General features: G+C 45.1%; 1 protein-coding gene across 18 annotated transcripts in view; it reads right to left on the bottom strand.

Moving 5' to 3' along the window:
• The window catches only part of KIAA1217, an 839292-nt gene that overhangs the window by 333525 nt on the left and 492554 nt on the right, over nt 1-13213 (bottom strand). For 16 of the 18 annotated variants that reach the window (XM_077945965.1, XM_001099259.5, XM_077945966.1 and 13 more), the window contains exon 1: nt 9027-11448. The exons of the other annotated variants lie outside the window; for them this stretch is intronic. In XM_077945965.1, coding sequence (XP_077802091.1) covers nt 9027-9096 — 70 coding nt within the window. In that variant the 5' untranslated portion in view covers nt 9097-11448. Of the gene's footprint in view, nt 1-9026; nt 11449-13213 lie in introns of those variants that run through there. 18 annotated transcript variants of the gene reach the window in all.

Genomic DNA, 13213 nt, shown 5'->3' with positions numbered 1-13213 from the left:
TGATAGCCTGGACCTAAGACATCCTGCCTTCTGAGCTGGCTTTGAAGGGACAAGTTGGTTTCTGCTAAGAACAGATCAACTAAGCCATGTGATGTCAACGCTGAGAGTGGGGAGCAGGTAAAGGGAATCTCCATTCATCCTCGATGGTTGGGAGATGGGGTGTCAGGTTTGAATATTCCAGTGAGCTGAGAAAAGAGAGTTACATTAAAAAAAAAAAAACAATTAGGGAGAAAAAGTAAAACATTCAGAAGCACTTCAGGAGTTAGACAGGCTCTCTTCATGAAGTCAGGCTCTTCACGAAGAACAGTTCTTATCATAAAGTATTGCTGATACAGGCAGAATAATGTTTCCCTGTCCATTGAATTCCCTGGAAAAAGTACTAGGCTGGATCTCAGGAATCTTGGCTTTAATCCGACATTTAGAACAAATGATGTGACCTCTCTCAGTCTCATTCTCTTCATAAATAAAATGAAGATGATTGAACTAACATTAGATATGCAAAGAGCCTTCTACCTCTAAATCTTTTAAAACTATTCTAATTGTTTTTTTTTAAAATAAGTTTCCAATAGAAGCATATTTGCCAATTATTTATCTTTACAAGTTAAGCGCAGAAAAATACAGATTCAATATTTGGGAGTTCTGCTGAGTTGAATGCCAGATAAACAGAAACCAATCCTTCATGCTAGTTTTGCAAAGCAACAGGTGTTGAGAGTTTAGGCATAAATCAGTTTCCAGAAAGCAATGCCACCAACACTCTTTCCCTTGTCTTTGCCTGGAAAGATCTGTATATAGAACTCTAGGTATAGATGCCCTTTGGTTGGGCAGGGAAAACATTTTAATCTCAGGCTGGTTTTCCTGTTCCAGTCTTCTAACCCTTGATGTGTGTTCTGGGAATAATTCTTCTTGTTTACCCTTCAATTCTCATTACATTGCTAATTATAGCATCTCCATCAGACACTGATGGGGAACGGGAGGAAAAGCACAGGCAAGTTAGTCAATTCTTCTACTTTTCATTAGTTTCAGCAGTAAGTTTACAAGGAGAAGAAGATGGAACTATTGGGCTAAAAGATAGGGCTAAACTGTCATTTCATTTACTTAGCTTACCCTTCTAACACTTAGACTCACATCATGGCTACCTTTTAAATGATCTCTTCCTTAACAATATAAAAATAACAGGATCTATTGAACAAAGCTCGATGCAGAAAATGCTGTCTCTCAGGTTGATAAACACCTGTGCAATCTGAAGAGGTTTAGCTTTATCTTTTGAGTGTTGTGCATGTGTTTCATATCAGCCAAAATTGTTGTATACTTGATATAACACTCTTGCCTTTTGTTTTGTTTTGTTTTGGTTTGGTTTTGAGACAGGGTCTTGCTCTGTCAGGCTGGAATGCAGTAGCATGATCATGGCTCACTGCAGCCTTGACCTCCTGGGTGCAAGCAATCCTCTTGCCTCAGCCTCCTGACTAGCTGGGACCACAGATGTGTGCCACCACACCTGGCTATTTTTTTATTTTTATGTATTTTATTTTTTTTTTACCTTTTTTCTTTTTTTTTTGACACAGAGTCTCACTCCATCACTGAGGCTGGAGTGCAGTGGTGCGATCTCAGCTCACTGCAACCTCTACCTACCGAGTTCGAGCGATTCTTGTGCCTCAGCCTCCCGAGTGGCTGGGATTACAGCCGTGCGCAACCATGCCCGGCTAAGTTTTGTATTTTTAATAGAAACGGGGTTTCACCATGTTGGCCAGGCTGGTCTCGAACCCCTGACCTCAAGTGATCTGCCTGCCTCAGCCTCCCAAAGTGCCAGGATTACAAGCATGAGCCATCACACCTAGCAACACTACTGACTTTTAAGTGGAGTTTGAAGATTAGTTTTGACATTATTAAGAAAATATGTTTTAAGTTATCCAGGACAGCTAGATGAATTAACAGGATTGAGCCTCTGGAAGGGGGATTTCTTATGCAAGTATAACACACATCTGTCCACATGCACATGTACAGTCATACGGCTAAGCGTCCATGCATGTCCAATGGCAACAACAGGGCAGAAAGTCGCATCCTGCCTTACTATGCCACACAGGCTCATATGATCTATTCTGTTTCATCCAAAGAGCATCAGAAGAGGTCTAGACAGCCAGGACAATAAACCCTCCTTCTTGTTTGAAATGAGTTGGGAAGGGAGCTGGAAGGGGAGAGTTTTGGGGGTCAGAGCCAATCTTCTGTCCACATTAATCTTTGAGTAGCTCTGATTTACTTGACTAGACTCATCAAACTTCTGTTTTTTCCTAGCACTTTTCACCTCATGTTGCTTTTCTGTTTTTTCTTTCTTGTGGATTTTTCTAAAATATCTCCAGTTGCTTAACAAGGATTGATGTGATTTGGAGGAAAGGTACAAACAGCATCAACCATTAGCAAGGCTGGAAGGGTCAATGCAGCCACTTGGCAAACATCAGATTGCCTTCGGAGCTCACTTCTTCTTTTTGTCTCAATGTCCTGCCTTGTGCCTTCCACCCAATGCCCAATGCTCTAGCATCCTGTCTGCCTCCCCTCCTACCTCGAGGCACCTGCTCTACTGTCACCAGCACTCACAGCCACCTAACGCCACTTTCCACACAAAGCCACTTTACCCACACCCGTCATCTGGCCTTTTCCTCAACAAGGCTAAGCTCTTGGAAGCGTCAAGTCCCACACCTGAGGGAGAAGCAACAACTCTGCCATTCCAGCCATTTCAGGAGAATGTGGTCTTTTCAGCAGAGAAAAACTAAGAACGATTAAAACAAGAGAGGGAGCAGGCAGAGGACGTTAGTCACAATTCCATAGCCATGTTGTCAGAGATCTGAGCCTGGCCAACTCCTCATTATCCACATGAATAGAGAAAAGCTCAAGTGTGGATTATCCAAGCCATCAAAACAGAAATACAATTCGATTTCTTGTTTGGAATGCGCTTTGGTGTTAACATTTAAATATGGGTGTGTCTAGCTGTTTGCTATTCCGGGAATCCTTGTCGAACAAAATAATGAAGCTGTAGCATGAAGGCAAGGCTTGCTGAAAGGCAGTCCTGTTTCCCTTTCCTGCCCCTCCCAGCCTCTGCAGAGCCCAGGGCAACTCCTCCTGGGAGCTCACTTCAAGCAGGGCAAAGAGCAACATATGAGCTTAAAGCCGAGCAAAATCCCTGAAACATTCCCTGGAGAAGTGAGGACAAGGCAGACAGAAATGCTAGAGGGACACTTCAGGAATCCAAGGGGCTCCCAGACTAGGATTTGGCATTCTGGAAAGAAAGCATGGAAAGCAGGGGCTGAGGTAGACACCAAACACGCAGAGGCTCTTGGAAGATGAGGCATCCTCAAGGAGAAAGCCGCACTGCAAGTCCCGCAGGCAGGCAACTGCAGGAGCTGCCAAGGCCAGCTTCTTCGCCACAACTCAGGTTACTCTGGCTGGGTCAGCTGACCTGCAGCAAGGGATTTGGGGCCTTGCATCACTCAGGCATTCCACACCAGCTCCAGAGCCAGCAACAGTGCTGACGGCTTCCCTGAGATCCTCTTCCTGGGTCAAGATTAGGTAGGCCGCAGACTCTGAGGGAAGGCATCCCCCCTTCTTTCTGGTGGCTTCTGGTTAGCTGTCTCCTTCTCAAGTGTGCTGAGAAGCTCTCTTGTCACAGGGAGCATCATGGGGAGTTGCTGTTTGGTCTGGAGACAGCCCTATGTGTTCAACCAGAATGCTCTTCTGCTGCACACACAGGCAGACCGCATTTTCCAGCCACCTTCCTCCATCTCATTGGGGCCTTGTATTAATTCCAGTCAATGCATTGTCGGCAGAAGCCACGTGAGCCACCTTTGGTCAGGGCCCCTGGACGTCCTGAATAACTTTTCATGTTCTCTCTCTCTTTACTCTTTGGCCAGTGGAATACAAAGGATCCATAGAGCAGAACCCTCCAAGGCCGTGGGGGATGGCAGGGTGACAAGGCAGGAGGAGCCTCGGCAGCCACCCAGGAAATCCACCTGGCCACAGAAATCACACTGTGCTGTGTGTGAGTGAGCAATTCACCTTCATCATCCAAAGCCACCAAGATTAGAGGGTGGTTAAAACAATTAGCCTATCTGATTAATACACATAATCGGTTAGCAGGCCGCAGGATCCTACAGCCTCCCTCAGTTTTCAAGCTCCCTTGTGTTTTTGTTTGTTTGTTTGTTTGTTTGTTTGTTTTTAGAAACAGGGTCTTGCTCTGTCACCCAGGCTGGAATGCAGTCATGCAATCATGGCTCAATGCAGCCTCGAACTCCTGCGCTCAAGTGATCCTCCTGCCTCAGAATCGAGTGACGGGGACTACAAGTGCATACTACCATGCATGGCTACTTAAAAAAATTTTTTTTTGTAGAGATGGGATCTCACTATGTTGCCCAGGCTGGTCTAGAACTCCTGGCCTCAAGTGATCCTCCTGCCTCAGCATCTCAAAGTGATGGGGTTAGCTCCCTTGTTACTATCATAACATATACACAAAGCAACACAGAAATTACAGCTGAAACCGGGTCATTATATTCCTCTACAGCATAAAATTTTGTCAATGATGAAGAGGATTTCTGGTACAGATCTTAGACAAAGTAGAGACAGGACCTTCTCTTCCCAGAACAGCATTCTGTGTCAAGCACTGATTGATTCATTCATTCATTCATACAAATATGTATTGACTGCCTGCTCCTACACCGAAAGGAGTTAGGAGAGAGAGTGTGAAGTAGATCAAGTCAGACTTAATTCCCCCATAGAGGAGTCCACGTTTGAAATAGAGAGGCCAACCACAAACAAATCATATAGATTCCAAATGTCACCTAACGATAAATGCTTTGAAGAATGAAATGGGATAAGGGTACAGAGACCGAGGGGGCTGTTTTAGAGGAGGTTTCTGCATATCTGATTCCCCAGGCTTGCACTCGATGGGAGGCTGCCAATCAGAGTGTGGGGAAGGTAAGCAGGTGGGCTGATAGCACTTCACGTGCATAGTTTCAAGACCTTAGGGACCAGAGCAAAAGCACACACGTTGTGGACAGAGTCATCCCAAGGAATGACTATCCCCCAGGGTCACACTGAAGAGCCCATGGCCTTCAAAGGGAAAATGATAGAGTTAGATTCAGGTTCCACCAATAATTGTTGAGTGCCTACTCTGCCAAGCACACTATGCGCTACACTTCCCCATTGTTATTTACCTGGTAGCCGGGCTATTCAGCCGTGGAAGCTTCATCGATTAGAGCTATTCTTAGGGTGATCACATACCCCAGTTTGCCAAAACAGCTCTGGGTTACAACTGTTGTCTCAGTAAAATTATTTGTAGTGTTCCCTTTCACTCTCAAAAGGATCTCATTTGGACAATAAGTTACACGATCACCCCAGGGATCCTTATCTATAGCAGGATAATAAACTCAAAGTCCCAAAGTGGTATAATTAGCCGTTCATTCAATAAATGTTTACTGAGTGCCTTCTGAGGTGCCTGGTGCTCTATTAGGTTGCCCGGTGCTCTGTTAGGTGCTGGAAATGCAAATGTGAATAAATAAGACATGGTCCCTGCTGTGGAATATCACATTGTCATTGGGTAAAACAGATAACACAGGCAGACACAAGAGAGAGTGCAATGATAGAAATGGACGTCATGGGTGATGTTAGCATCAGAGATATTGCTCTCCCTCGCAGTCTCGTGCTCACTGGGAGAACTAAAAATGAAGCCATGCTTCTCTACAGCATCCTATTCACCCAGAACTGAACAGGATTTAAAAAATCGAACTTGGATTTTTATTCCTCTTTTGCCATTTTTTCCAGCTCTTCCTTCCAACCTCCCTGACCTCTAGATGCTGGAGTGCCTCAGGAGGCATCCCTTTGGACTTTTTCTTCTGCACACAGATTCCATCCTACAGGATCTCTCATTTCTCAGTCTTCCTGCAGCTCTAGTCATTAATATCCAAATTGCAATCAACATCTCCACTTGGATCCCTGATAAACTTCTCAATCCTAATCTATCAAAAGATTTTCTGCTTTTCAGACCTTCAAACCATAAACACCCTCTCATCTGTTCTTCGTAAATGCTCCCCCACTTAGGCAAATGGCAACTCCATTCTCTCAGCTGCTTACACCAAAATTTTGGAAGTTGTCTCTGACTCTTCTTTTTCTCTTACATCCCACGTTGAATCCTTTAGCAATTGCTTTTGTTTTGTCTTTTCTTTTCTCCGCTCCTCTACTCCCCTCTCTTCTTTTCTGTTCTTTCCCCATCCTTCTCCTTCTCTCTCTCTTTCTCTCTTTCTTTCTTTCAGAGTCTTACACTGTTACCCAGGCTGGAGTGCAGTGGTGCTATCATGGCTAACTGCAGTTCCAACCTCCTGGCTCAAGTGATCCTCCTGCCTCAGCCTCCCAAGTAGCTGGGACTACAGGCATGTGCCACTATGCCTAGCTAATTTTTTTTCCTAGAGATGGGGTCTCACTATGCTGCCCAGGCTAGAGGAAATGCTTTGGGCATTACCCTCAATACACACCTAGAATTTGCTTGCTTATCGCCACCTGCTAATCACCACCTGGTCCAAGCTAGCCCTGGTTCTTGCCTCCTTGACTACAGAAGCTTCCTAAAGGCCTCCCTGTTCTTCCCTCAACCCTACTTGGGTTGTGCTCAATACAGCACCCAGTATTACCCCCATTTAAAAAGACAAATCCCTTTGTAACTCACCTAGGCAACATAGCAAGACCCCTTCTCTAAAATAAAATAAAATAAAATAAGATAAAATAAAATAAACCACGCATGGTGGCATGTCCCGGTAGTCCCAGCTATTTGGAGGCTAAGGCCAGAGGATTGCTTGAGCCCAAGAGTTCAAGGCTGCAGTGAGCTATAATCATACCACTATACTCCAGTCTGGGTGACAAACGAGACCCTATCTCTAAAAAAAAAAAAAAAAAAAAAAAAAAGAGCAGTCCCACCTGCCAGGAGATTCCCACCTCTTTCAAAATAAAAGCTCTAGTCCTTATGATGGTTTCATGGGCCCTAGGTGATTTGGCCTGGGATGACCTCTCAACCTGTTTACCTCCCATCCTTCTCCCATGTTCTTGTTGTTCTTTGAATACATTAGATTCCTGCTATTACCTCTCTCATCTTTGCTCAAATATCACTTTAGTGAAGCTTTTCTAATCCTATTTACAGTTTCACTCCCTGTTCCGTTTCCTGCTTTATTTTCTCCATAATCTTATTTCCATCAAATAGGGTTGCTAGATAAAATACAGGACTGCTCAGTTAAATGTGCACCTCACATAAATAATGGATTAGTATTTTTAGCATAAGTATATCCCAAATATGACACAGGATATACTTATACTAAAAAAAAAAATTCACTGATTACCTGAAATTCAAATTTAGCTGGGCCTTCTGTATTTTTATTTGCAAAATTTAGCAACTCTGCCATCTAACATGCTATATATTTTATTTATTTGTTCATTGTCTGTCTCCACCAGCTCCCCACCCCCTGAAACTTGGTCCTTACACTGTAAGTTCAATGAAGGCAAGTATTTTTAGTCTGCTTTGTTCACCACTGGATGTCTGGCAGCTAAAACAGTGACGACGACATAACAGATGCTCAATATTCACTGAATGAATGAATGAGTGAGCAAAGGAGTACACTCTCTCAGCCTGACCATCCTAGACTCTGAAGCCTCTGAATTGCCGTGATTGTTGGAAAGTCATTTCTTAAATGGATCCCTTTCTAACAGCCCCTCTAGAATCTGGGTCATTTCTTTCAGGACAGGCCCAGAGGTTGAATTCCTGAAGTAAGATCCTGTCCCAGAAAATGGAGGGGTTGCGGGAGTCAGGAGGAGGAGGTAGCCTTATCTTCCACTGGATGCCACTGACCCCGGTGGCCTCAAGGAGGGTCCTGTGCTTTGGCGGCACGAACGCAGACACCTCGACAGATGACTGTTCAGACTCAGGGAATCTCCAGCCATTACAAAACTTCGAGTTTTCTACATTTCACTGGGGGATTTCTATCTCTTGTCATTGTAAGTTCTCTTGTCTGGCTTAGCTTTGCATTTTCAGCGTGGATGAGTCATGTGCTACTTCCCTTTTACATGTTCATAAAACACACACCTTTTCCCCTGTGCATAATCCCTACTCCCACGCACAGCACTGCACTCCCGCACTTCTTTTTGTTGTGTACTGGCCCCTGCATGAACCTGAGGGAGGGTGGGTCGGGCGGTCCAGGGCTGTGCGGTTTATGAACATGCTGCCTATAGGATTCCATAGAATCAGTTCTTGGCATCACAGGCATCAGATGCCAGAGAGCAGGGACCTCCTCTGGCTACCCAATCCCGCTGCGAAATTTCTTTGGAACAACATAAGCTTCTGGAAATTCCCTACGGAAAAGACAAGTCTATTATAAACACAATTAAAGGGAAACTGCCTGGAGAATATTTACCAAAATTGTCCAACAACTCCCAAGTTTTGAATTAAAACATAAAAGAAGATCCAGAGTTCTATCTATCACCCAGATGCTCAAGCCCTCCCCTGCTGCTGGGATCTGTAAAATAAAACACGCCTGGTTTCTGTGATTTAACTCTAAAATACTGCACAAACTTTGCAGCCAGCATGCATCTGCCACATGGAATCCCCCAACCAATGAATGGAAGCTGCCGTCCTAGAGACAGTTTCACAAAAACAGCTCCTTTCTCCCATGGCTGGAGCCCCGGGAGGAAATGATTAGGAGCTGCTTAGTGATTTATTTGTCATTGCTTAGAGATCCAGCGCATGCTGATGGCTCACTGTGCTACAAATGTGACATCACCCCACCACCTCTTTTGCTGCTTAAGAAAATCGTGCCAGAGATAAAGTCAAGCCTAAGAAATCACAGTTCTCTATTCTCTATCCAGTTTGGAAAATGTACCATCTCAAGAATTTGCCTTTTTTTTTTTTTTTTCTTTGCCAGGTCCCAGGGCTGCAGTTTATAAAAAGCAGCAAGCGGCAAGGGGCACGCGTCCCTGTAACTCCATCTTTGAATGGGTCTGTTACTTACCCTGCATCTGTCTTCTGTCTGCTGAGTAAGGAAGGCACGGCTCACATTTCTGGCTTTCATTTTCTTCCATTGTCTCTGCCTGCCGCAAAAGCTCCTTGCTCTCTGGAAACTTCAGAGCGCAGTTCTAAAAGCTCCCAGAAAGCGCCTGGGAGGGGGCCCGGGGCTGGGGAGGAGGGGACGGTGCGAAACCCCACCCCAAACTATTTTCCACTCCGGTGCAAAGTCTCCCTCGCCGGAGAAAACTGCATTCCAGCGCCGGGCCTCTTGGATCTCCCCTACCCCTGGCCCTCCGTCCCTAGGTCTGTCCGACCGTCCGTCTGTCCGTCCGTCCGCAGGCGCGCTCCCCGGGGACTGGGGGCTGGGCTCTGCCAGGGCAGGGCGATGCCGGGGGTTGGGCGCGAGGGGGGAGGCCCCAACAGGTGACGGCCTCTCCTACCCACAGCTCGGCCTGCCTGGTTCCACCGCTGCAAACCACCGAGGCTCTGCAGCCCAGGAAGGAAAACATTTCACACATGATTAAGGCCAGGAGCCTTCGCTGGGAGCCAGTGCCCTCATCTCTTTAATCTCAGAGGGAGAGTGAGCCTCCCAAATCGGGTGATCCACATATTAAGAAACAGCAACCTGTCGAACCTCCCAAATTTCAGTGAACTCCCTTAAAAAAAAAAAATCCCAAACAATTTGAAAGAAAGGGTCTATGCTGAGTGCTGCAAGTAAGCACTTTCCGGCACTAATTTTTTAGGGCCCGATTAACATCTATGAAGAGGTCTAGCGTCATTTGCACACAGTCGATTTCAATCACTCAATCTGGACTTTTTAAAAAAAGTTTCTACTTACTTGCCTCACTTTCTCAGACTCCTCCCTTCCCCAACACACTTACAAACACACACACACTCACACACACACTCAGCCCTTGATCACAAATCCAAAAGGTAAACTAGTAAAGTCAACCTTCTGAAGCTCTCCCAGTTAACAACTTCAAAACATCTGAAAGACAGTGAAAATGCATTTCTTTGGATGGGCAGAGTTACAGCCAACATACTTCTTCTCCTTTTAAACCACCTACAAATATTTATTTTGTTCTTTACCCAGTCCTTGAAAAACTGGCAGAGTTCCCAGAGAGTGAAAATAGGGGGCATGATGTCCGGAGGGAAAAAAAAAAAAGGATGGCAAAATAATCTAGGCAACATTAGCTCTGCAACCTCAGATATCTCAGGGTAACAGTAGCTAGGAGGAAGAGTGCAATATTGTAGCCTGTAGCAGCCCCATCACTGGAAGGTTAAAAAAGGACAATGCTTAGTCTGGTGACCATACCTTGCCCCAGTTTACAGGGCATTCCAGCAAGGTTTGAGATTGATTTAAATCAAGAATGTGTACAGAACAATGGCCGGCCTATGTTCCAGATTGTGACCTCGAGTGACCTGTGTGTTTTGGCAGTGGGGGTGACGTATTTTGGTCATTTAAGACATAAGGATGTGGAAGCACCTAACAGACAAAGGATGTAGGCCAAAAGGAAAGGAGACATGCCAGGAAGTGAGTTATACTCATGTCGGGAGGGGAAGAAGAGAGCCCCTCAATTCCTAACGGGATTTTTCTTGAAATCCAAGAAGACGCAGTGAATCTTTCAGAAAAATAAACCAGTGCCTTGGCAGCCTGAATAGAGGCAGTGGGGTTTGCAGAGCAGATAACTTAAGGTCTCTATGACTTTGCAACAGAATTACCTGGCAATCTTGCTTTAAGGAGGAATGAATCGTACACAGTTTCTGTCCCGGTGGCCCCTGGGCAAAGCCAGATGAATCTAGTTTTAAACGTACTATTTCCTTAGGTGTAAAATGTTCATGAAGGAGGCCCCTCCTATGTTCAGCCTTTCAGGTCCAGATCATCCTGATTCTTGTACACTGTTGTGGTATTAGTCTTTAAGGCATTAATGCCAGGAAGAGTGGAGAGGAGGGCGGGAGAAAAGTGAGAGAGAGAGAGAGAGAGAGAAACACTGCAGTTGCAGCAGCCCAAATCAGATGTCCCTCAGCCTTTAGTTGTGACCCCAAGCCCCTTGCTTTGGTGTCCAGAGAGCCCATCCTTAGCAGCTCCTACCTGTCATTTGGTAGCACAGAGGCAAAAACCCCAGGATGAAGGAGGCAGCAGAGAGCTGCCATGGCAGCTGGCAGCCACAAACCATACCCTGCCCTGGGGCCCTCCTGGCTAGCTCAACCCAGGCAGAAGAGATCCATTGGCAGATGCTGATTATGATTTCCTGGGGGCTGTTTGGAAGGTGTCACAGCAGTCTTTCAAGGCCTCTGTTGATCCCTAGATGGACAAAAATAGGGGAATGTTTCCCACCAGGTCTGAACTACCGTTTTCCAGGCAGGCCAAGGAACCCCCTTGGTCAGTCCACCTTGCGTTCCAGCTGCTAGAACCCTCCCCTCCCTCATATGGGCCAAGCTGACTACCCTCTCCACTGATATTCCAGGAAGCAAAACTCTGTGATATGCACGACAGAAAAAGGCGTTAGGGGGGAAGACATGTAACATAAATCATTAAGGACCATGAAATCTAGACATGTATTTACAGTAAAATAATGTTCTTTTGAATGATCAAACTTTCTGACCATTCTATAGGGAAAAGCTTCTATTGGATTACTTACCAGCCTTTCGTTCCTCCTTAAGAGGAGGAACTGAAAACAATTTGAGAAGGCACTCTATTAGCCCTTGCACCGACTATTCCATATCTTTCTCCAAAGCACAGAGACCTTCCTAACCATTTAACACTGATTGTCAGTTTCTCTGGAAAACAGTAGCTGTATTCTGCAATCTATATAAACCTGCTAACTCCGATCTTCATGAAAATACTCTTATTGTCACCGCTGTTACTGTGGAGATGTTCTTCTTTCCGGAAGAAACACTATTTGAACTAGAAGTAGGTGTATTTCTTTCTGGTTTAATTTAATTTCTGGGCTTAAAAATTGCTATTACATTGCAATCTGCCTACTGCTATACTTTGAAATTTGCTGTGAAAGGCATAAGGAAAGCGGCAAGAACTTGAAATCTGATTTCCCTCCAATCATATAGAGAACTAGAATAATAATAATACCAGGAGGCTAAGTTTTCAACTCCATTTCTGTTAACAGGGAAAGGTGCAAGACTATTTCTTGGTTAGTGGTTCCATATGTTGCAATTCATGACTCAAAATGAGCTACCACATAAAACAAATGTCATTTAAAAGGAAAGACAAGTGATGAGATAATAGAGTGCTGTAAAGACAAATGGTGATTTTGTAGTCATAGCTAACCTGTTACAGAACTGGACCATTATTGGTGCTGATAACGCAACATAAGTGGCAACCACCATGAAGAGAATTAATCACAAAAATCGTAAACAATTGCATGCGATTTCTCAGCAGGCCAGTTACAGGGTTGTGGAAAGCATGTCAATTTCCTTTATGTAAGTTTTTCTTTTCTTTCTTTCTTTTTTTTTTTTTTTGAGATGGTGTCTTGCTCTGTTTTTTTTGAGATGGCACCTTGCTCAGTTACCCAGTGGTGCGATCTCGGCTCACTGCAACCTCTGCCTCCTGGGTTCAAGCGATTCTCCTGCCTCAGCCTCCTGAGTAGCTGGGACTACAGGCACATGCCACCATGCCTGGCTAACTCTTTGTATTTTTCATAGAGATGGAGTTTCGCCATGTTAGCCAGAATGTTCTTGATCTCCTGACCTCGTGATCTGCCCGCCTCGGCCTCCCAAAGTGCTGGGATTACAAGTGTGAGTCACCGCACCCGGCCTTTCCCCCCCCTTTTTTTTTTGGAGGTGGAGTTTTGCTCTTGTGGCCCAGGCTGTAGTGCAATGGTGTGATCTCGGCTCACTGCAACCTCTGCCTCCTGGGTTCAAGCAATTGTCCTCCTTCAGCATCCTGAGTAGCTGGGATTACAGGCACCCGCCACTATGCCTGGCTCTGTTTTTTTGTTTTTTTGTTTTTTTGTATTTTTAGTAGAGACGGGGTTTCACCACGTTGGCCAGGCTGGTCTCGAACTCCTGACCTCAGGTAATTCGCCCACCTCGGCCTCCCAAAGTAATCATTCTGGGTTTATAGGCGTGAGCCATTGTGCCTGGCCTATGTAAGTTTTTCAAGAGAGAAATCATTGCAAGAACCAAGAGTAAGTGGAATTGCCCTGATACATATTTAATATTTTTTCACTTTAA

Source organism: Macaca mulatta, chromosome 9 (genome assembly GCF_049350105.2).
Source record: "Macaca mulatta isolate MMU2019108-1 chromosome 9, T2T-MMU8v2.0, whole genome shotgun sequence".
Taxonomy (NCBI): domain Eukaryota; kingdom Metazoa; phylum Chordata; class Mammalia; order Primates; family Cercopithecidae; genus Macaca; species Macaca mulatta.
Note: the sequence above shows the minus strand (reverse complement) of the source record. Positions and strands in the feature narration are given on the sequence as shown.